Below are 23,765 nucleotides of genomic sequence, written 5' to 3'. Positions count from 1 at the left end.
TATCATCTTTATATCAAGAAGAAGAATCCCATTAGCAATCAGCTTGCACAACCCATTCAAGTCCTTATACACCTAGCTTTTTGAAATGAGTCAACTGTTTCCAAGCTTGTTGGCTTACTCATTGGTGGGCGGGCATGTATCCTGATAATGCAAACGTGCCATCTCAGTTGCGAAGTTAATTGCACAAAACGGTATCGTCTGGGTGCTGGTGTCCGCTGTGAATAAAACACAGTAGTCTCCTCTACTAGAGAAGCGTTATTTAATCGAAGTAGTGCAATACCTGGTATCTCGTTGTGAAGGTAGCCACAATATGAGATAAAATTAAACGATACCTTTACACTACGTATGTAGTTAAATTTATGGGTAAACTATGGTCTATCTACACCGATATTATATAGAAAGAGTAATGGTAAACTAAAATTTATTCATATTGTTTTTCTTAATTCTTGTGAACGAGATGATTTTACCTCATGGCAACGGTTTGCGAACCAGTGACAGCAATCACTGCTTATGCTAGTCTGGCAAAGACAATTGTACACAATATTTTTAAACCGATGTTCAGTGGCGTAAACACCACACCATGTTGAATGGTTTACTTCATGTTTTGTGTTGTCAACTCACCACTTAAACATATGTTGCTTCAACTTTTTTTAACAGGTGGCGCTCTGTGTAGGCTAAAATGGCTGAACGGCGCAAGGGTCGTAAGAAGAAAGATGTATGTTATGTTTTAATATTGTTGTTTTACATGTCGTGTTGTATTTTTTTCATTTAGGGATTTCATATATAATTACAATAGTTATGTATGAATATAAGTTTATTCTGTGTGTGTGTGGCATTATGAGGAATTGTAAGTGTACAAATTTTAAGCATTAAGTTGTGACAGTCCATTGCTCGGTTGATGTTTTTTCTGCTGATTGAAGTTTGTAATGTTTGTTTTTGTGTTGATTAAGGAATGCTTTGGTTTATGGAAATGTTCCAGTATTTACAATGTTTGTTCCAAGTGCATATTTTTTTTTTTTTTTTTTTTTTGAAATACTATCATTGTCAAGCATATTAGTACGCTATCAGTTTATAGCTGCCACGTAAAAACTGCTAACGTGTAAAGAAAACTATGGGCATTTCATTAAATATTGATTATGTTTGTGAATTTAGTATTTAGCATGCACATTATCTGGGAGAAAAGAAATTCCTGGCCTTAGTGGTTACTTCATACTTTCAATAATAAGTCATTTCGTTTCTCTAAATGTTGAAGGGAACGGGAAAATTTATACATATCTAATGGTTTTTTTTTCCGCAATATTAAATGGTACAATATAATTTCAATTATTCGTTGTTTTTTTTTTTTTTTCTCTTTTAATTTCCCTCTAGTTTCATTCAGAGAAGTTGGCATATTTAACTCCAGGCAACAGAATTATCACATTAATCACGTTGATATAATAAAATCATAATTCCACTTATATTTCGAATGGATTGAGCAAGCTCAATGCTGGTGACATTCTTCCTCTTGCTCAGACTACAGACGAGGGGGGCATAACTTCAAATTAAGGAAGGATGATTGCAGGATAGATGTGCGGAGGTTTGCCTTCAGCCAGTGAGTGGTTGATTGTTGGAACAAGCTTCCATCTGTTGTTGTGGAGTGGACAGTTTGAATAAACTCAAGGAAGAACTAGATTGGAGGGGGTAAACAGGTAATGTGGGATTTTTTTTTTTTTTTTTTTGCTGATGTTTTATAAGCCTTCTTTCTTGTATCATATAAATATATGTTGCTGCCACTACTGCTACCACTAATAATAATATTATTATTGTGTAGTGAATATTTTCATGTCACTAAAAAAATCCAGAAACCAAATTCTCCTGTTTGGTAAATTACTGCAAAAAAAGTTTTATGTAACAGTCAGTTTGTATGACCAAACAAAGATGTAATCAGGAAGGAATATAGTTTTTTTTTTTTTTTTAACCGTAGACCACATTATCAGAGATCCATATGTTTAGCAGCCTGCACATACATGGGTGTTTTATTTTTTATATGGAATATGAATTTTTTTTTTTTTTTTTTTTATTGATAACAGTGGTGTAACCAGTTGGCAATTCAGAAATAGGGATTTTTTTAAAGCAGTAATTAATACCAAAAGTGGTCCAATAAAACATTTTAAGCAACTTTATTCAGACAAAAGTTCACAGTATTAAGTTTGGCAAGTGATGCAATGAAGTTCATGCAACATCAGCTAAAAAAAAAAATAAATAAATAATAATTAAATAAAATAAAAAAAACACCCACTTCCAAACATCACTTGTTTGTCTGCTCTTGTGGGTAGCACAGTTGTAAGAATTGCCGTCCTCCTCACACCGGGTGGAAAAAACCTGAGTTCGAGTCCCGTCGATGACATGGGGAATTTTTATGGGCCTTTTTCACAATGTGGCTAAGTTAGTCGGTCTCAGGTGAGGGTGGCATAGTTTTTCCCTCCCAGAATCGCCAACAGCATCGCCAACTAAGGCAATATGGCCTTAGTTGGCAATGCTCCTAAAACTCCATTACAACAACTTATTTGTCCCTTCTGATAATGTCTAATTCCTCCTTAAATTTATTACAACTACCCATTTTCACAACACCAGATGGAAGTTTGTTCCAGCAGTCAGCTATCCTCTTGCTGAACAAAAGGTTGAATGCCCCTAACATAAGTGAACCAAGTTATCACTTTTTATTAGTGTGATAAGTTTCATCATTAATTACTAATTGAAATTGGGCAGAAATTGAAAGTAGAGGGGAACATAATGATGAATATGTATCATAGAAACCAACAGCTAGTGAGGTATTTAATGCACTTTGGATCACTATTATAAGGAGCAAATTGCAAGAAGAATTGAATGCAAATAATTTAATTTGTTCGAAGAAAATAACAGAATCTTGTAGTATAAAAAAGACTGACATTGTTTTAAAGCCTGTATTAGCATATACAGTGCATAATTTGTAAATAATAAATGCAAATTATTGTAATTTTTCTCAATAATGGAGAGGTTACTAAAGGCTATCAATAAAGGCTACTAAAAAATAAGTCGGCCTTGTTATTTTTTCACGTATCAATATGCCAGTGTTTGTTTTTTATGTTTAACTTTTTAAAATAGTATATGAAAATGTAACCATAGTAGAATCAAAAATGTGTATTCAGATCACAATTAGCAATCTAATTTCATTTAGATTGCTAATTCTAATGTTTTTTGTGCCAAAAGAGTCAGCTCTTTATGAAAATGTTTTTATAGCAAGATATTTAATTAATAGATAACAGAGCTGCAAAGGCTCAATACAGATATACAAATATATCATAGAAATGGAGGAATTATCTCTATAATGTCTTGTAGAACACTTCAGTGCTGATACTCTCCATTATTGAATAACTATACAAATAGTTTCATGTATTCCACACCCTCGTAGACAAAATCAATGATTCGTGGTACATTGGATCATTGATGTCTACGAGGAGGCCTGCGGACTCCAAGCCCGACCCCAAAATACATCGAATCAACAACCCTAATCTTTGAGTCAGAGAAAACAATACGTCCGTATTTTAAAAACAATTTAAATGCTTTGAAACCAAATAAATAATAAATCCATACTTTTCATCATCATCATCATGAACTTGATCCGACTTAGGTCTTTTAAGACCTGTTCCGTTGTAGCTCTTGGAGGTGGTCTTGATCTCGCCATCATTGTCTTGGTCGACCCACATCTCTCTTGCCTGTAGGTTTTGTCTGTGTGGGTAGCACAGTGGGTAGTCTGTTTGCTAGACGAAAAACCCCAGAAACTGGGGTTTTTTCGTCCAGCAAACAGACAAATTGATCATAGAACACATGCAATTCACAGACATAAGACACAGCACGGCAGATGAATTTAATTATTCGGGTGGCCTAAATATAATAGTTTTTGCCTGTAGGTTTGTAGTTAAAGGCTAATTTTGGGATCCGGTCTGGGTTCATTCTTTCTAGGTGGCTGATCCATTTTTTCTGATATCGTTTTGTCATTTACTATGTTATCTGCTTTTAATTTCTCGCAGATATCTAAATTTCGTTGGTGATCTAGTCTTGCAATGGTCTTAAAAATCTCATTTCTGCCGCTTCTAGTTTGTGTGCATCTTTCTTATTTATGACCCAAGTCTACAGCTGTAGAAGAGGGCTGATTTTGAAGTGATGTTGTGCAGTTGTAATTTTGTTTCAGTTGTCATTTGTTTTCCTAAGTGGTGTTTAATCGTTCCATTCATTTTATTATATTTTTGTAGTTTGGTATGGATGTCTTTCCCTTCATTTGATATTAAATTTCCCAAATAGGTTAGTTAGTTAGTTAGTTATTTGGTTTTTAGGAGCATTAGCAACTAAGGCCATATTGCTCCGGGAATATGCGGTGGTCATTCGCTGACCTTTCCGCATCCTCCGTATTTGGTGGTGACGGGCTCGAACCCCGGTCTAATCAAGAAGCGTGTGCTACGCACTGCTGCTCCTTCCCACCTGGCTACGGAGGCGCCCCCAAATAGGTGGTCAGATATTTGTTCTATTATTTTGTCATCAATAACAATTTTGACTCTTTGTATGTTTTTCCCCCATAATCCCATTGATTTTGTTTTTGAGATGGAGATTTTCATCTTGTACTTTTTACCTATTTTATTCAGTTCATTTGCTGCTATCTGTAGTTCATCTTTGGATTTTGCAATTATAACTTGATCATCAGCATATATAGTTTGGATTTTATTCCTGTTGTTCAACTGTATTCCATTGTTATTATTATTATTATTAGCCATATGGTGCAAGGAAGCCTGAGGCTTATGCTGCACCAGCCAAAAAAAAAAAAATTCCCGAGTTACCCTGAGAGAGAGAGAGAGAGAGAGAGAGAGAGAGAGAGTAGAAAGGAATCACCAAGAAAGAGAAGAATGATGATATCCAGTTCAGGACCCTCGGTGTGCCAAGCCCATACTCACCAGATGTGAGCCCCCCTGGGGTTATAATCCACAAATGCCAGGCATAATGGTGTTTTATATTTAGTTGCTTTCTCCATTAGCTGTGATATTACGTGAAGGTGATCCATAGTTGAGAGTCCTGTCCTAAAGCCAGCTTGCTCTTTCGGTTGATTCTGATCAAGTATTCTTTCTAATCTGTTAGTAATGACCCTTGTGAACAACTTGTAGATGTGAGATAACAAGCTAATTGGTCTATAATTTCGAATTTCTGATTTATTTCCTTTCTTATGCAGCAAAACTATAATTGCATTATTCCACTACTTAAGCGTCACACCTTTTCTAATGCATTTTGTAAAGAGTCTTGTCAGTTTTTGTGTCATGTCTCTTACTCCCAATTTTAACGACTTCAGTAACTCCCCCCCCCCCCGGGCTTTCTGATTCTTCATTTTCTTCAATGCATGTTCTACCTCATCAACCTTAGCATTGAAGTCCCTTATAATGCCAGTGTAGTGGGTTTTCTGCTTATCTAGAAGGCTTTCAACTTCTTCATCATCATGGCTCGATGTTGTTGCATAAATTATTATAACCTTTAGCTTGTACCTCTTAGAAATCCTGAGTAGTAGTCTTGACATCCTTGGTGATGTACTTTTGAATTCCAATGTTGTTTTTTATATCTTTATGGACCAGAAAGCCAACTCCTCCTTCACTCCTTTCGCTGTTTCCATAGGTGTACAGCAGATTTCCACTTGATCAACTTATAAGTGATTCATTACTTCTTGTTTCGGAGAAACCGATGATATTCCAATTCACATTTTCTATTCCTTTTCCAGTCTAATATCCTGTCTTTACCAATGAACGATCTTACATTGTTAATTGTTTGTTTCTGTTCTTTAATAATTTTATTGATGTAGATATTAAATAAATTTGGTGATAGTCCACAACCTTGTTTGACTCCTTTATTGGTGTTAATTGGGTCTGAGAGTTGACCATTAAAATATTTTATGCAGACTTTTGAGTTTTTATATAGGCTTTGCATCGCTTTCTGGAGTTGGGTTGGGATATTTTCTTCACATAGAATCTTCCAAAGTTTTTCCCGGTTTACATTATCATATGCTTTTTCATAATCAATACACAGTAGAAATGTTGGTAGATTGAATTCTCTTCTTTTCTCCAAAATTTGTTGTAATGAGAAAATGACATCTATTGTGCATCTCCCTTTTCTGAACCCACATTGTTCTTCTAAGAATTGTTCACTGTATTATTAAGTTTATTCTTTAGTATATTAGAATATAGCTTTGAAGCAGTTGATAGCAGTGTTATCCCTGTGTAGTTAAGGTTATTTCTGGAGCCTTTTTTGTGTAAATTGATTACTATTCCTGTTTCCCAATCTTTGGGTATCTGTTGCTTATGCCATATGATGTTAAATAATTTTAGTAGAGTGTTTTTCAGTAAGTTGCCACCACATTTAATTAGTTCTACATTTAAATTGTCTGCCTGGGGTTTTTTGATTTTTGTAATATTAACTCTAGTTCTTCCATTGTTATATTTTCTTCATCTTCGGTTTCCACAGATTTGTCTTCCAATTCCCTAGTGCCAGGATTATACCAAATCCATACTTTTAGCACTTAGAGAACAAATATTAAATCATAAAAAACATTAAGAATCCTCTGAAACATTAAGAAACTAAAGAATTTTGTTACTTCCCCAATTGAAGTAACTACAGTGGTCTGAGACAGCTTTTAAATTCTATACAATGGGGCCAACTGATGACATCACCACCAACAAATTCTAACTGGGAAGCATTCAAGCTTTGTCGATCAATTTGGCCCTGGAGAGATTGTGCAAGCCTCAAGGGGTAGAATTTTTCTCAGCCTGGTCTGTGCTTGTTAACAGGAGAGACTGCTTCAGAAGGGATGGGATACACTTAAATAGAAAGTGTGCAAGAATATTTGCTGTTGCTATCGAGGCAGTGTTAGGTGTATCAGAAAACTGCTAGCTTGGGGGATACATGGATTAATAGATTAACAGTAGCCGCTGGCAGAGGTGAAAGTGATTCTTGCACTGCTTCTATTGGAATGAGCAGCAGCCTGGAAAACAAGATGCAGGGGATTTCAGAGACTGCTGGGAGTCATTGCGGTACAAGGAAACACATGGGTTGTGTTAGGATAGCTAAGAATAGGAACAGATGCATGTATACTTGTGTGTACACCAGTGGTAGGAGTTTGGTAAATGAATTTGAAGTGGTCAAAACATCAAAGGCAGATAATGTTGGGATATCAGAGACGTGGTGTCACACAGATATAAGGAATGCGGAAGTGGAATTTGAGGAGTACAATGTGTACAGGAAGGATAGAAAGGGAGGAGGGGTTATGCTATTAGTTAAAAAACACAAAATCCAAGGAAGTGCAGCCAGTCGACATCGCTGGACAGTAAAGACAGTGTCGAGTCAGTCTGGTGTGACATAAGCGCTGGGAAATCAAAATTGAGAGTAGGAGCGTGTTATAGGCCTAATGACTGATGAGTAAACAGATGTCCAAGTTTGCAGACAATACGAAGGTTGGCAGGGTTGTTAATGACAGTATGCTGCTGCAACAGGATCTAGAAAAGTTAAGCAGACGGGCTGAGAGGTGGCAAATGAAGTTTATTTGTGGTACCTTACATTTATCAATGTTAAATTGACATTTAACATTGATAAATGTAAGGTACCACATATGAGAAGCAGTAATCCCAGAGTAATGTATAAACTCTGTGGTACTACACTGACAGTGGTAGAGAATGAAAAGGACTTGTGGGTAATTGTGCAGGTAGATATGAAGTTTTCTGAGTAGTGCAGATGATCTGCAAGAGTAGCTCATGGTGTCTTGTCAGTGGTATACAGCAATTTTTCTAGCAGGGATAAGGAGTTGATTATCCCCTTGTATAAGGCGATGGTCAGGACACCTTGAGTACTGTATACAGGTCTGGAGGCCTCATTTTAAGAAGGATGTAGAGCTGTTGGAATGAGTACAGAGAAGGGCAACAAGATTAGTGAATGGAACAAAACTTTTTTCTTATGAAGAAAGGCGGATTATAGTTTTTGGAGACTAGGCACCTGCGAGGTGATCTGATAGAGGTGTATAAAGCCTTGAATGGTTTGAGCATGCTCAATGCTGACAGGATTCTTCCTCTTGCTCAGAATAATCACCTGAGAGGGCATAAATTCAAATTTTTTTTTTTTTTTTTTTTGGCTGATGCTGCATAAGCTTTCTTTCTTGCATCATATGCCTCTACTAATGCTAAGTAATCTTGGAGGCTACTAGGCTTTTTGTTCCAACTAAGAAATATTGTTCTAGGTTTAGGCCCAAATGGATGTCAGATAAACCAATGAGACTCGTGGCAGAGAAGGAAAATGCATGGGATGCATATAAATTATCAGACAACACAGAAGCCTATGATATATATGATCTAGTCTGTAATCAAGTCACAAAGGAGGTTAGGCAAGCAAATGCAGATTACGAGAAATCTTTGGCAATGGATGCAAAGAAAAACAGCAAAGACTTCTTTACTTATATAAACTTTAAAAGGAAGGGGGATGAATCTGATTGGTCCACTTGATATCAATAGTTTGACTGTAGATGATCATTTTCAGATAGCTGCCAAACTAAATGAATATTTTGCATCTACATTCACACATTAGTTATTCAAGGAGGTTGAGTCCCATTTTCTCTCTGACTGCGTATTGCGGGTGATGGCTCTCTGTCTTCTAACTTCTCCGCAAATGCTGGTGTTCACCAAGGTTCAGTTCTTTCTCCCACTCATTTTCTTTTGTATATTAATGATGTTTATCAAACTCTAACAGGGAGTTAAATGATTTTTTAATAACTGAGATCAAAGTGGAGGAGAAATTGTTGAAGCTAAACATAAGAAAGGCATCTGGGGTGGATGGGATCTATCCAGTTAGATTAAAGGAGGTGGCAAAGGAAGTAAGCAAACCCTTAGCCATTATTATGAGAGCACCCTTGGACTCAGGGGAAGTCCTCACAGACTGAAGATGTTCAAATGTATCTCCAATTCATCAAAGGGTGACACGAGTAATTACAGACCTGTCAGTTTGACTTCTATTCCAGGGAAAACAATAGTCACTGGTTAAAGAAGCATTGCAGGATCATCTAGACCAGTGGTCCACGAGAGAATTTTGGTGGTCCGCTGAGTAATTTGAATATATTTGCAATTTTCGTGTTTATTAAAATGTTTCATTATATTCTGATTCTACTTTTTTGCAATTTTCGCCTTATTACGTTGCATGTTTATAAAAGGCCCAGTGCAATATCCAGTATTAGTGATGCTTTTATTGTAAAAAAATATAGAAAGCTATTTCTATTTCTTATCGATGGCCTAGCCTGGGCACGGTGCAGTTTGCAGTTCTTAGGTAAGTGACCAGTGATATTTTTATTTTAACTGTGCACAGTGTGATATTTAATGGCATCAAAGAGCTTGAGTTTGATAACTATCTTATTTCTTGTTTGGTTTTAGATTCAAATAAAATAACCTCAACGAGTGAGAAAAAGCAAGCAAGCATTTTGCGCTTCTTAGGTAATACATCGCGTTGTCATGAGTTGGTTAACGAAGCAGAGCCTCCGCAGCCACCACAAGGCATCATCAGGAAGGACATTAGAACTGGAGGCGGAGAGAAGTAAAAGTTCAGAGTTTCAAGAAAATATGATGCAGACTACTTGAAGTTTGGATTTATTCAAAAACCTTGGAAGTGAACTGGATCCACGGCCGCTTTGTATTATATTAAGCCATGCTTTTTTACAAGCCTGTGAAGAGGTTTTGGGGAAACAGGCTGTCCAGAAACTGAAAGGAATCCTATCTTCGCTAACTCTGTGAAGCGCAGAATTGAAGACATGGCCGAAGATATTGAAAATCAAGTGATTGCTCTTGTGAAAAATTCTACGTTTTATTCAATTCAACTTGACGAGTCAACAGACATAACTAACAAGGCAGTTCTTCTTTGTTTTGTGAGGTTTGATTGCTAAGGAGAATTAAAGGAACTCCTGTTCGCTAATCTTGTCAGGTAGAACAACCGGCTCTGAAATTTTCAATGCACTTAATGGTTATTTCCTGAAACACAGTATTGAATGGAAGAAATGTATTGGGATATGCACAGACGGTGCCGCAAGCATGACTGGACGTCGTTCAGGAGTTGTTGCAAAAGTGAAAGACGTTGGACACCCAGAGATCTTTACTCATTGTATTATCCATCGTGAGCAACTTGCGACGAAAAGATTATCTCCAAACTGCACGAAGTACTCTCTGATGTAATTAAAACTAAACGAAATTTGCCACAAAGCATTCAATTCTCGAATATTTGAGGCACTTTGTGAAGAAATGGGCTCTCAGCATACTCATGTTCTTCTTCACGCTGAGGTGAGATGGCTGTCGAGGGGCAAAGTACTAACCCGATTGTTCGACCTGCGCCAAGAAGTCAAATTATTCTTTCAGCAGCAAAATAATTTGAGGTTCCATGATCTCTTGTCCAACAATGATTGGCTAGCCAAGCTTGCCGATCATTGTCAGACAAATTGGTCAATCAAGATTTCCCCTTAACAAACACATGCTGTATCTGAACTGTAGCTGCAGTCTTGTCTAGATGATCTTGCATTGCTCTTTTATCCAGTGGTTCCATTACTATTCTCTGGAATAGAAGTCAAACTAACAGGTCTGTAATTACTCACGTCACTCTTTGATCCTCCCCTTTGTGATTTGGGAATACATTTGCATATCTCCAGTCCACGAGGACCTCCACTGAATTCATGGATGCTCTCATAATTATGGCTAAGGGTTTGCTTACTTCCTTTGTGCCGACTGGGCTAGCCGGGTGGGTAAAATGCTTGCCTGGCAACCCAAAGGTCGCGGGTTCGAATCCCGCCTCGGGCTTGGATCAAAGTACCGCAAAAACCTTGGGAGGTGTATTATAGCCACAGAAGCCGATGCGTCAACAACTAACAAAAAAAAAAAAAAAACTTCCTTTGCTGCCTCCTTTAATATGATTGGATAGATTCTATCCACCCCATTTGCCTTTCTTCTATTTAACTTCAGCAGTTTCTCTTCTACTTTCCTCTCAGTTATTACAAAATCCTTAATCTCCCTGTAAGTTTGATAAACTTTTGCCATCCACTCCCTTAAAGAATTCATGTGTGAATGTAGATGCAAAGTACTAATTGAACTTGTCAGCATCCTGAGTAGGTCATCAACACTTGAACCATCAATATCAAATGGACCTATGTGATTCAGTCTCCTTCCTTCCAGTGTTAACATTTATCCCCAGGGGCTCACATCTGGTGAGTATGGGCTTGGCACACCCAGGGTCCTGAGCTGGATATCATCATTCTTCTCTTTCTTGGTGATTTCCTTCTACTTTTCTCTCTCTCTCTCTCTCTCTCTCTCTCTCTCTCTCTCTCTCTCTCTCTCAGGGTAACTCAAGAATTTTTTTGGCTGGTGCAGTATAAGCCTCAGGCTTCCTTGCACTTCATAGCTAATAATAATAATAAGAAAAGAAGTCTTTGCTGTTTTTATTTGCATCCTTTGCCAAAGAGTTCTAATAATCTTCCTTAGCTTGCCAAACATTCTTTAGACTTGATTTAATATTAAATCTATGCAGAGCACATTAGAGATTGGAATGATTGGATTTGTAATGGTTTGCTTCTTAAGAAAATTTGTGTCACTGTAGAGAAATCAGTTGCAGAAATGAGTAGGAGAAGGCTACTTGTAAGAATAGACATGTGGGAATTATTGGTAATCTTGTGTACATGTTCCATTAGAGTTGATCATGAGGAAGAACTAGATCATTTTGGAGTATAAAACAGTTTATATATTAGGAAGTTTTAGATTCTAGAAATGTTGATATTTTCTCTCATTTCAAGTGAGAAAAATTGTGCACAGGCATGTTAATGTAGAATCACATTTTTTGCAAAGGTATATGGTATGTTTTTGTTGTATTTGTCTTATATCACACCACTATACCAATAGAAATTGTATGGAAGCACTGAAACTGCTGGCTGTGCCTGGAGTGCCATTTTGTCTTGAGCTGGCAGTGCAACCTTCTGCTCTTTGCAGAAGGATTTTTGCTTTCTGAAGAAAGAAAAATCAAGCTATCTATCCAACCTGAGTTTTAAAATGGAGGCAAGAGGGAAGGAACCCTTTGAATGCAACATTAACTTGAGATATTAAGGTCAAATGCCAATTGTAAATGATCATATTTAAATGTGTATCATATATAAAATGAAATCTGGAATATTATTATTTCTTGAAGGAAAATTAATAATTTTAGATGAGTGTGCAATTGAAGTTATTTGCAGTTTGATTTAGGATGTAATCATGAGGGAGTAGGTAAATTAAAAATATGCTCCACTAATCATAGTGTGGCACCAGTGGTATTAATTGTTAGATAAATTTTTGGCAATTTTTGCAGTATATCTTGTTATTCACTGAAAATCATTGAATATGCCACTTCTGCCTATTTTTATGCTTCTTTCACACATGCAAGTGGCATGGGATATTTTATTCAGAATGATAATATATGTTATAAAGTGGAAATATTCATTTTTATTGAACCCCTTGGGTTCTGAAATTGTTCTATTAATTTTTAATTTGTACATGTGTATTACTGTTTTAATTTATTATTAATTATTACTGTATTTAAAAATATTAGGGTTTTGTGGAAGCCATATGGTGTAGGCAAAGCACCCTGCTTTTGCTGAACCAGACAAAAAAATAAATAAACTGTTAATGTTTCCCTCCTCATATAGGTACTTATCCAGCTAACCTTTGAATTTTCCTAAACTCAGCATGAGGTCACCCACAGAGGTTACTTATTTTAGTAGTTAATAGTTTGTTGGCTAAAAGAAGACCATGTAATCTCTTCTCATATAAGTTGAATTTATGGCTTCTATCATGCATTAGATTGCATTTTCATGGTAATTTTTATGGGAGGGGGAGAGAGAGAGAGAGAGAGGTTTAATGTAATCAACAGTCATTGAAGCCATAAGTTGTAGATATCATCCATTATAATCATCTATTATTTAAAATATAAAGTTTATAAGCATTAAAAAATACTTATGTTTTTCAAATAGCATTTCTGTCATGCAAGAGGCCTGGCAAAAAGTTGCTTTCTTGCATCATATGTTCGTACTAATGCGATTGCTAATTTCATGTAATGGTGCTCATTCTCAGTATTTTTACATTTTACATTTTTTCTGTTTATAAGCATATGCAGATCCTTTGCACACATGCTGATAAAATAAGCGTAACTATCCACTGTAAAATCATTTCCTGCTTAAATACAGAATGGCCATTCATGATGAGGCCATCGGTACTCCAACAACAATTAGAGATATAATTGTTAAGCAAGACTGATGAATAATTTTCTGAGGTGCCACTCATTCGCATTACATCACGTTCCTGTTTGCTTGTTATAGAGCCTTTTGTTATTATTTAAGAAGGGTATTTCTTTAGATTTTTTGGAATTCAAAAGTGATGTTACAATTGAACATGGTAAGGCTAAAAAGAAACTTATGAATCATTTGATGGAAATCTGGCAGAGAAGATGGAAAGTAAGTGATACAGGAGTGGTTACCAGGCTCTTCATTTGACTTGGATAAAAAGATTAATATATGGTTTTATCCAGAGATGAAAATTCCTTATTTTTTAGCAGCACATCCAAACTGCCTCTGTTCGTGTGAAGAGTCTTGGTCTTATGTATTATATCACTGTTTAATTTATGAACAATATAGGATACAACTAAAACAGGTAATTCATGAATTGGATTTGGGCAATGAGCACCTCTACCTTCAAAGGAGAGAAAAGTTTAATGCCTTGCAGGAATTTGCAAAGTCTGTCTTTACAGAGCATAGACAGATGTCTATGCTGGTCATGTGTGTGTGTGTACAGATCTGCATACTGTACTTTTTTTCAAGTACATATTTTCTTCGCACAGTGCTTGTAAACTAAAGTTTTTATGATGAAAGGAAGGCTGCTGCAAGTGATAATCCCATGGTGTCTACTTTATGGTACGTTCCCCGGAAGATAGATCAAATAAGATAGGGTTTCTATGGGAAAAAAATAAATAAATTAAAATAAAAAACAATAATAATGAATAAAAGCACAAGTGACCAAATATATAAACTGAGAGGAAAGGAAGTGTGTGTGTGAGGGAGGGTGCTGTAACTGAAATAAACTTGACTATCTAATGGGTCTTAATTAGCTGAAAGAACAAGAAAAAAACCCCACAAAATGCAACTTAAACACTTGCAAATGAAACCAAAATTGTGTGTGTGTGGAGGGGCAATCCCATGTAATGGCTAAAGGGGGGGGGGGGCTACAGCTGTCTCTATGATCAAAATAATATGGATTTTTTAATACTGCATGAAGATTAAAGCTTATTGATGCTTAGAACACTGCTTAAATTGAATTTAACCATTACTTGTTTTTGTTTCCTTCAAAGTTTACATTTTAGATGTTTTGTCACTTTTTTATTGTAATGCTTTTATTCAATTTCTTTCTACGAGTTTGGTGAAAGTATAAGCTGACATCAGCACCTAAATTTATGTAATAACCCTACTACATACAAAAATATTAGTCCTGTTTCAGTAACATTTTCGGTACTGATGGTCTTTTAAAGATGTTTGCTACTGTCAATAATGAATCACTAATTAACAAAAACATTTGTCATTCTTATTATGGACTTTCAAAATAGGTTACCTGTCACAAATCGTATGTTAACTAACTTTCTCTAACAAAAGTGCTTAATTTGTATAACTTATATGGATATTAACTACACTTTTGATACTGTGGGTATGTCATCACTTTGTCTCCCCAACACTTTTTCCTGATTTCAAGTGATGTATTACTCTTTGTTAATTTTTCTGAAACAATAGAACTTTATTCATATATTTATTAGTGTTTTAAATGGAATTCCTCAGGATGGAATATTCTCTGCCATTCATGAACCAATAATGCAAAATGCACACCAGCATTTTAGCACACACAGATGATGTTAAGATTAACTTCCTTTCATTAAAAGCTCCCATTCATCTCATTGAGCCATTTTAATATAACTATTAATCTTAACAAGCATCTTCAAACTTCATTTAAATCTGTACCTTTTAACCATAATGCTTTGCCAAATAATAATGCATGAATTACAAAGGTCAAATAGAAGTGATTCAAAGGTATATGAATATAAAGATCTGGGGATCTGGTATGACTTGAATTTTTTGATTTTTCCACTCATAATCTGAAGATTTTGCTAAAAAAAAAAAAAAAAAAAAAAATTCAAGGTTGATTTCAACAATTAAACAACAGCTTATATTTCAGCACCATAATAGTAAAATGTTCCTATTACTATTTGGCATTCCATAAACCCAGCTAAAAGTACTCTTGAAGGAATATTGGCTGTTAAGATAGATTTTTTTACAAATCCAGTTGTCAAAAGCCTTATCTGAATTATTCATGAGTAAATTACAGAGAAATGTCCAAATTACTCAAGATAATCAGATATAATGAAACAAAACCTGAATGTGTTCTGCAGTTTCTCTAAAGTCAACTTGCCAACCATTTTCGGAAGTTACAGGATTGCAGTTTCCAAGACTATTACAAAATAAAATCAGAAATAATCTTAGCATTATGGGAAATCATTTATGAATAACTGGAAGACATTTCTCACTGGATCTTATTAGAGTCATCAAATTAGGCTTAACATAACCGAGTGGTCAAGTATGAGAGTACAGAAACAGTTTTGAGCAGGCTGTGGTTGAAGTCAATGTATCTGCTGAATATGGTTAACAATTGTATTCATTGTAGAAGTGATTAATTGTAAACTCCTCTTACATGTGGTCATGTCTGAGTGTAAGCAGAACTTGATGGAGATTGATTCAGGCTATGTTAGATCAAATAAACTTATAAAGTTAATCCTGGAGCACTGTCATGGGTCTAAGAGACCCTGAGAGTTTTTTGGGAAAAATTATTAGTACATGTATTATTATTTCCTTCTAATTATTATTAAAATAAAAAATTATTAGTATTTTGTATTACCACTGGCAAATGATGCAGGGAAGCAAGCTTATATAGCATCAGCTTAAAAAAAAAACACTCCATGTATCCACTGTCCTCGTAAATTGTATGATGCTTCCTTAAATTTATTTAAACTATCCACTTCTTCAACACCAGATGGAAGTTTTGTTTCAACAAACAATTACTTTGGCTAAAAGCAAATTTTGTACACCTGTCCTGCAACCACCTGAAAAAATGAAATTTTCAGTTTAAATTTGTTCCCTTTTGTCTGTTGTCCAAGGAGTAATGATGCATCAGTATTTACTTTACTCAATTCATTTAATACCCTGAACATTTCGGTGAGGTTTCCTAAGGTGCCTAGCTTCCAAGAACTGCAGTTTGCAGAATTGAAGTCTTTCGTTGTAAGAGTACCCTTTTGTGTCCTTGACTAATCGTGTTGCATCTTCTCAGAATGCAGCCTGACCATTGCCTTATATGACAGAATAATCACCTCCTTGTTCTTGCTGGCAAAATTCCTGTATATCATTGAAAAAACCCCATGAAGACTGTCCTAGCATCTTATACAAGGGCTTAGGTCTTTTTTTTTTTTTTTTGTTCTCCACCACTTTGAATTTGTGGACCATCCAATTGTTGTGTTATTCTGTGATTACTGCTGGTCATATGCAATATCTTGATTCAGTATCAGTGTTAATCCACTTTGCTGCTAATCTGCTTAATTTTTCTTGTTGCAGTATTATACCTTCCAGGTGGGAAGGAGCAGCAGTGCGTATCACACGCTTCTTGATTAGACCGGGGTTCGAGCCCGTCACCACCAAATACGGAGGATGCGGAAAGGTCAGGGAATGACCACCGCATATCCCCGGAGCAATATGGCCTTAGTTGCTAATTCTCCTAAAAACCAAATAACAAACAAACAAGTATTATGCCTTGATTCCTTTCATTAACCATTCTGTGAACTTTTGTATCATCTAAAAACTTAGACAATAAGCCTGATATGCTTTATCAATCTCATTAATAAATATTGAAAATAGTAAGAGGCCCAGCATTGAACCCTGGGGGACTACTACTAATGTTAGTCCAGGAACAGTTGGTGCTCTATCTTCTGCCGTTCAACCATCCGTTATCCATTGCAGTAACTTGCCCCAATTCAGCACTGCTCTAATTTGTACAGCTGTCTTTCATATGAGCAGTGCCAAAAGCTTTACTGAAATTTAAGTATATGATGTCAGAATTTTTTTTTGCATTCAGTTCCTTTGTTACTGCATCAGAGCAACTAACCAGAATGGTGAAAGAAGAAAGAATTAGGAGGAATGTTGGTTAGTGGATAAAATCAGTGGTTATGTTACAGTGGGTAAAATCTGTATATTTTACCCCAAAAAATCATTCCTTTTGTCTGTTCCTTCTAATAATTGGTCCACTCCTTCTTTAACCTTTTATTGGTCACATGGGTTGATAGAAATTTTGCATGACTAAGGATTAAAATGCATGCTAAGGGTTAAAGTACAGTGCTTTTCTCTTTTATTCTGTATGGTACTACATGATAAGTGGAATGTCTTGCTTTGAATAGAGATCATGCAAATAAAATCTTATCTTTTGCTTATTATTATTCCATTTTTCTCTACCTTGGTATATCTTAAATTAATCCTTACTGTGGAACTTAGTTATTTGTTTTTAGCTGTAAATATGTTCTAATGTTCTTTATTATATTTGAATAGCATTAGCATTAGTAGAGGCATTTGATGCAAGAAAGCAAGCTTATGCAGCATCAGCCAAAAAAAAAAAAAAAAAAAAAAAAACCACTTCCACTTCACCCCTCCGTTCGTTCAAAATACCTGTCCAGCTGAGCCTTAAACTTATTTAGGCTATCAACCTCCACCACAAGGGATGGAAGTCTGTTCCACCAACCAACCACCCGCTGGCTAAAGGCAAATTTCCGCACGTCTATCCTACATCTGTCTTTCCTCAATTTGAATTTATGCCCTCTCAGGTGATTATTCTGAGCTAGAGGAAGAATCTCATCAGCATTGAGCATGCTTAAACCATTCAAGGCTTTATACACCTCTATCAGATCACCTCGCTGGTGCCTAGTCTCCAGACACTGTAATTTGCAAAACTTAAGCCGTTCTTCGTAAGAGCACCCCTTTGTTCCATTCACTAATCTTGTTGCCCTTCTCTGTACTCGTTCCAGCAGCTCTACATCCTTCTTGAAATGAGGCCTCCAGACCTGTATACAGTACTCTAGGTGTGGCCTGACCATCGCCTTATACAATGGAATAATCACCTCCTTATCCCTGCTGGAAAAATTCCTGTATATCATTGACAATACTCCATGAGCTACTCTTGCAGCCCGTCTGCACTGCTCAGAGAACTTCATATCTGCCTGCACAACCACCCCCAAGTCCCTTTCATTCTCTACCACTGTCAGTGTTGTACCACAGAGTTGATACGTTGCTCTGGGGTTGCTGTTTCCCATGTGTAGTACTTTACATTTGTCAATGTTAAACTTCATTTGCCACCTCTCAGCCCATCTGCTCAAACTTTCCAGATCCTGTTGCAGCAGCATAGTGTCAGTAGTGTCCTTGACAACCCTGCCAACCTTTGTATCGTCTGCAAACTTGGACATTAATCCCGATATACCATCATCAATATCATTTATAAATACAGAAAACAATAATGGACCCAACACTGAGCCCTGAGGGACTCCACTAATAACATCAGTCCACGATGAGCAGTGTCCATTGATTACCACTCTCTGTCTTCTCCCCCTCAACCACCCCTTTATCCATAGCAGTAATTTGCCTCCAATGTCACACTGCTCCAATTTGTGTAGCAGTCTTCCATGTGCAACAGTATCAAAAGCCTTTCTAAGATCCAAGTATATAATATCAAAGTTATTCCCTGCATCCAGTTCTTTTGTGACTGCATCATAGTATCCAATCAAGTTGGTCAGGCAAGACTTCCCCTTAACAAAACCATGCTGTGTCTGAGCTATAACTGAAGTCTTGTCTAAATGATCCTGCAGTGCTTCTTTAACCAGTGCCTCCATTAATTTCCTGGAACAGAAGTTAAGCTCACAGGTCTATAATTACTTGTGTCAGCCTTTGATCCTCCTTTGTGAATTGGGGTCACATTTGCACATTTCCAGTCTATGGGTACCTCCCCTGAGTCCAAGGAAGCTCTCATAATTATGGCTAAGGGTTTGCTTACTTCCTTTGCTGCCTCCTTTAATATAACTGGATAGATCCCATCCACCCCGGGTGCCTTTCTTGTGTTTATCTTCAACAGTTTCTCCTCCACTTTACTCCCAGTTATTTCAAGATTCTGTAACTTACTGCTAGAGTTGAATACACCTCTGGCATTCCCCTCGCTGAATAACTCCTCATGTGTGAATGTCGATGCAAAATATTCATTTAGTTTGTTAGCTACCTGAGCAGGATCATCAACACTTGACCCATCAATATCAAGTGGACCAATCTGATTCATCCCTCTCCTTCTAGAGTTTACATAAGTAAAGAACTCTTTGCTGTTTTTCTTTGCATCCCTTGCCAAGGATTTCTCGTAATCTGCCTTCGCCTGCCTAACCTCCTTTGTAACTTGGTTGCATATCAACTTGTATCTATCATAGGCTTCTGTGTCATGTGTTAATTTGTAAGTATCCCATGCATTTTTCTTCTCTGCCATATGCCTCATTAGTTCATCTGACATCCATTTTGGCCTAAACCTTGAACAATATTTCTTAGTTGGTATGTAAAGCCTAGTAGCTTCCAAGATAAGTTCTTTGAATGCTTCCCATTTTGAATTTGCTGTTGGTAACATCATCAGTTGGTCCCACTGTATAGAATTTAAATACTGGTCCACTCCTTCTTTAACCTTTTATTGGTCACATGGGTTGATAGAAATTTTGCATGACTAAGGATTAAAATGCATGCTAAGGGTTAAAGTACAGTGCTTTTCTCTTTTATTCTGTATGGTACTACATGATAAGTGGAATGTCTTGCTTTGAATAGAGATCATGCAAATAAAATCTTATCTTTTGCTTATTATTATTCCATTTTTCTCTACCTTGGTATATCTTAAATTAATCCTTACTGTGGAACTTAGTTATTTGTTTTTAGCTGTAAATATGTTCTAATGTTCTTTATTATATTTGAATATTATTACATCATTTTTTTTTTTCCTTTATTTTTTTCTGGCTGTGAGCCTTCCTTCTATTATTTTGGTTGTTTGGGACAAGCTATTGTTTACATGTTCTTTGGTTTTTCATATTGCATGTTTTTCTGATATTTGATTATCTACTTGTATATATAATCTTGACTTTGTTTACATTGTTATAGAGCAGTAAACTGATTTATTTATTTGTGAACAATTTGTACCTGTGCTTTATTTTTTCATCAACCTCTTTTAGAAAAGCAATAAATTTCAGAGAATAGAGAAATTGCACTTTCAATTGTCTCTAAAATTTACCATCCTTTTAAAAGAGTTCCAAACAATAATGTAATAGTAGGGCATACCTTTATTTTGTATATATAGCAATTACAGGCAGTTCTCACTTTAAGAGTTCCCTGGTTTATGAGTTTCTCGGTTTACAAGTTTTTTTTTTTTTTTTTTTCTCAAGTATCAAGTGCTGTATCAACAAAATCGAAAATATGAACATTAATTGCAAAAAATGAAAGTTAAAAATTCTTAAATACTGCATTTCAAACCACGTGCATAGCTAAACAATACAGTGTACCCTGCTTTACAATATTAATCCGTTACCATCATATTGCAAAAATAGCGTAATGTGAACCCAATAACACATTGTTTTTTGGTAATTCATTCCACAACCTCGGAAGTTCAAATTTTCGCTATATAACTCCCTAAAAGGTTGTTTTTTTAGTGTAAATTGTTACGAATTTGAATAGTTATGAATTCAAATCATTAAACGCACTACACTTTCATCATTATCATAACCCTAGGGGTTCACATCTAGTGAGTATGGGCTTGGCACTCCCATGGTCCTGAGCTGGATATCATCATTCTTCTCTTTCTTAGGTGGGCAGGAGCAGCAGTGCGTAGCACACGCTTCTTGATTAGACCGGGGTTCGAGCCCGTGCCCACCAAATATGGAGGATGCAGAAAGGTCAGGGAATGACCACCGCATATCCCCGGAGCAATATGGCCTTAGTTGCTAATGCTCCTAAAAACCAAATAACAAACATAACAAATTCTTCTCTTTCTTGGTGATTGCCTTCTACTTCTCTCTCTCTCGGGGTAATTCACAATTTGGAAAATTTTTTTTTTTTTTTTTTTGGATGGTGCAGCATAAGCCTCAGGTTTCCTTGCACCTTATGGCTAATAATAATAATATGTTATAAGAACCAATTTTGAACAGCTTTGTGATATTTTTGTAAAGCACAATTCTGGAGGTCACATCCATAAAACAATAAGAACAATTTGCACTTTCCGGTTTATTGGGCTTCTATGTTACTGCAAGCAATTATAAACGGGTAGTAAACTCGATGTTATTGCATTTGTGAAAATACTGATAGCTGGAATTGTGTGGGTTTTATATGTTATTATGGTGAAATCTGTTTGCCCTTTACTTCAATCGTATAAATTTCAGAATCTTCTCTTCATTCCTTTTTTTTTTTTTTAAACTTCTTAAACTTGTTACTCTGCGCAAATTGTGTTAGTTGCAATTTGTGTGTTCCGTTAAAAAATGCTTATGCATGCTATTGAAATTTATAAAGAAAAAGAGAAGATTATCTTGGAAATGCCTCTTGAAGCATTTCTGAAGACGGCGACTTCTTGTGCAACAAACCAACGAGTGCCGAGCCAATAATGAGTGGTCAACAAGTGTGCATTTAGTCGATAATGATGATGAAGAATAAACATTCTTTAACATTTATAAGTCATAAATAATTTCTCTATTATTATAATTTGCTTGATTTTACAGGCTACATTTTCGTTTCTTTGGATAAATCAATCATTATTTAAACATAAACTAATTAGCTAACAAATTTCATTGTTGATAACGTAACCCCTATTTTTAACATTGTCTACGGGAAATAAATTCACGCTTTATGAGTTTGAGCTTTATGAGCGTGTGCTAGGAACGAATTAACTTGTAAAGTTCAGAACTACCTGTACACATTGGCACCAATGATAAGAGTAGGAGAATGGCAAAGATGCTTAGCAAGTACAGGTCAATATTGAAAAAAGCCACGAGTTAGGGTTGAATTTGAAGGTGTCTGCAATTCTGCCCAGACAGGATAGGAGGGAGTATATGATGAGAGCCTTGTCAATCAATTCAGTCCTGGAGAGATTGTGCAAGGCTCATGGGGTAGAATTTTTTTCCAGCCTGGTCTGTGCTTGTTAACAGAAGACACTGCTTCCACAGGGATGGGATACACTTAAATAGAAAGGGTGCAAGAATATTTGCTGATGCTTTCGAGGTAGGGTTAGGTGGTTCGGAAAACTGCTATTTTGGGGGGGGGATACATGGACTAAGAGATTAACAGTAGCCGCTGGCACAGGTAAAAGTGATTCTTGCACTGCTTCTATTGGAATGAGCAGCAGCCTGGAAAACAAGGTGCTGGGGATTTCAGAGACTGCTGGGAGTCATTGCAGAACAAATAAATACATGGGCTGTGTTAGGGTAGCTAAGAATAAGAACAGGTGCATGTATACATGTGTGTATACCAATGCTAGGAGTGTAGTAAATAAATTTGAGGTGCAGGTTAAAACATCAAAAGCAAATATTGTTGGGATATCAGAGACGTGGTGTCACACAGATATAAGTAATGCAGAATTGGAATTTGGGGAGTACAATGTGTACAGGAGGGATAGACAGAGTAGAATAGGAAGGGAGGAGGGGTTATGCTATTAGTTAAGAAACACAAAATCTAAGGAAGTGCATCCAGTTGACACAGGGACAGTGCAGTGTTGAGTCAGTTTGGTGTGACATAACCACTGAGAAAGCCCAGGGACTCATATCTGGTGAGTATGGGCTTGGCACACCCAGGGTCCTGAGCTGGATATCATCATTCTCTTTCTTGGTGATTCCCATTCTACTTCTGACACACACACACACACACACACACACACACACACACACACACACACACACACACACACACACACACACACTCTCTCTCTCTCTCTCTCTCTCTCTCTCTCTCAGGGTAACTTGGGAATTTTTTTTTTGGCTGGTGCAGCATAAGCTTTAGGCTTCCTTGCGCCATATAGCTAATAATAATAATAAAAAAAAAAAAAGCAAAATTGAAAGGAGTGTGCTATATAGGCCTAATGACTCTGATGAGTATAATGAACAGCTGTACAGAAAAATAGAATGAGCCAGTAAATCAGATTGTCTTAGAATGAGGGATTTTCATTTACCTAGATAATGACTGGAACATGTGGTTTGGTCATTTGCACACTAGCAAGGCTTTTGTGGATCTATTGGATAATTGTTTTCTACATCAGCATGTTTGGGAGGCAACCAGAGGAAGTAATATTCTTGATTTGATTATCAGTAGTGATTCTTGGTGCATTACGAATCTGCAGATAAAGGAGCCACTAGATTGCAGTATGATAGTGTGCTGATGTGGGATTTACTCAAAGAGGTAACTACCATCAGGGATAAAGGGAAGGGTTTTTGCTTTTGTAAAGGTAACTATGGGGGTCTGAAACAGTTTTTGAAGTCTATACAGTGGGAGACACTAATGACGTTACCAACAGCAAATTCTAAATGGGAAGCATTCGAAAAATTAATCTTGTAAGCTACTA

At 36.4% G+C, this 23,765-nt stretch overlaps 1 protein-coding gene across 1 annotated transcript in view; it reads left to right on the top strand.

Moving 5' to 3' along the window:
* Positions 1–576: 576 nt before the first annotated feature.
* LOC150090632 (translocation protein SEC62-like) overlaps positions 577–23,765 on the top strand; it is a 124,701-nt gene continuing 101,512 nt past the window's right edge. The window contains exon 1 of the mRNA XM_090379248.1: positions 577–715. Within this exon, the coding sequence (XP_090235374.1) occupies positions 680–715 (36 nt within the window). The 5' untranslated portion in view covers positions 577–679. The remainder of the gene's footprint in view (positions 716–23,765) is intronic.

This window comes from Mastigoproctus giganteus, chromosome 1 (assembly GCF_048544385.1).
Source record: "Mastigoproctus giganteus isolate SK-2022 chromosome 1, ASM4854438v1, whole genome shotgun sequence".
Lineage (NCBI taxonomy): Eukaryota > Metazoa > Arthropoda > Arachnida > Uropygi > Thelyphonidae > Mastigoproctus > Mastigoproctus giganteus.
Note: the sequence above shows the minus strand (reverse complement) of the source record. Positions and strands in the feature narration are given on the sequence as shown.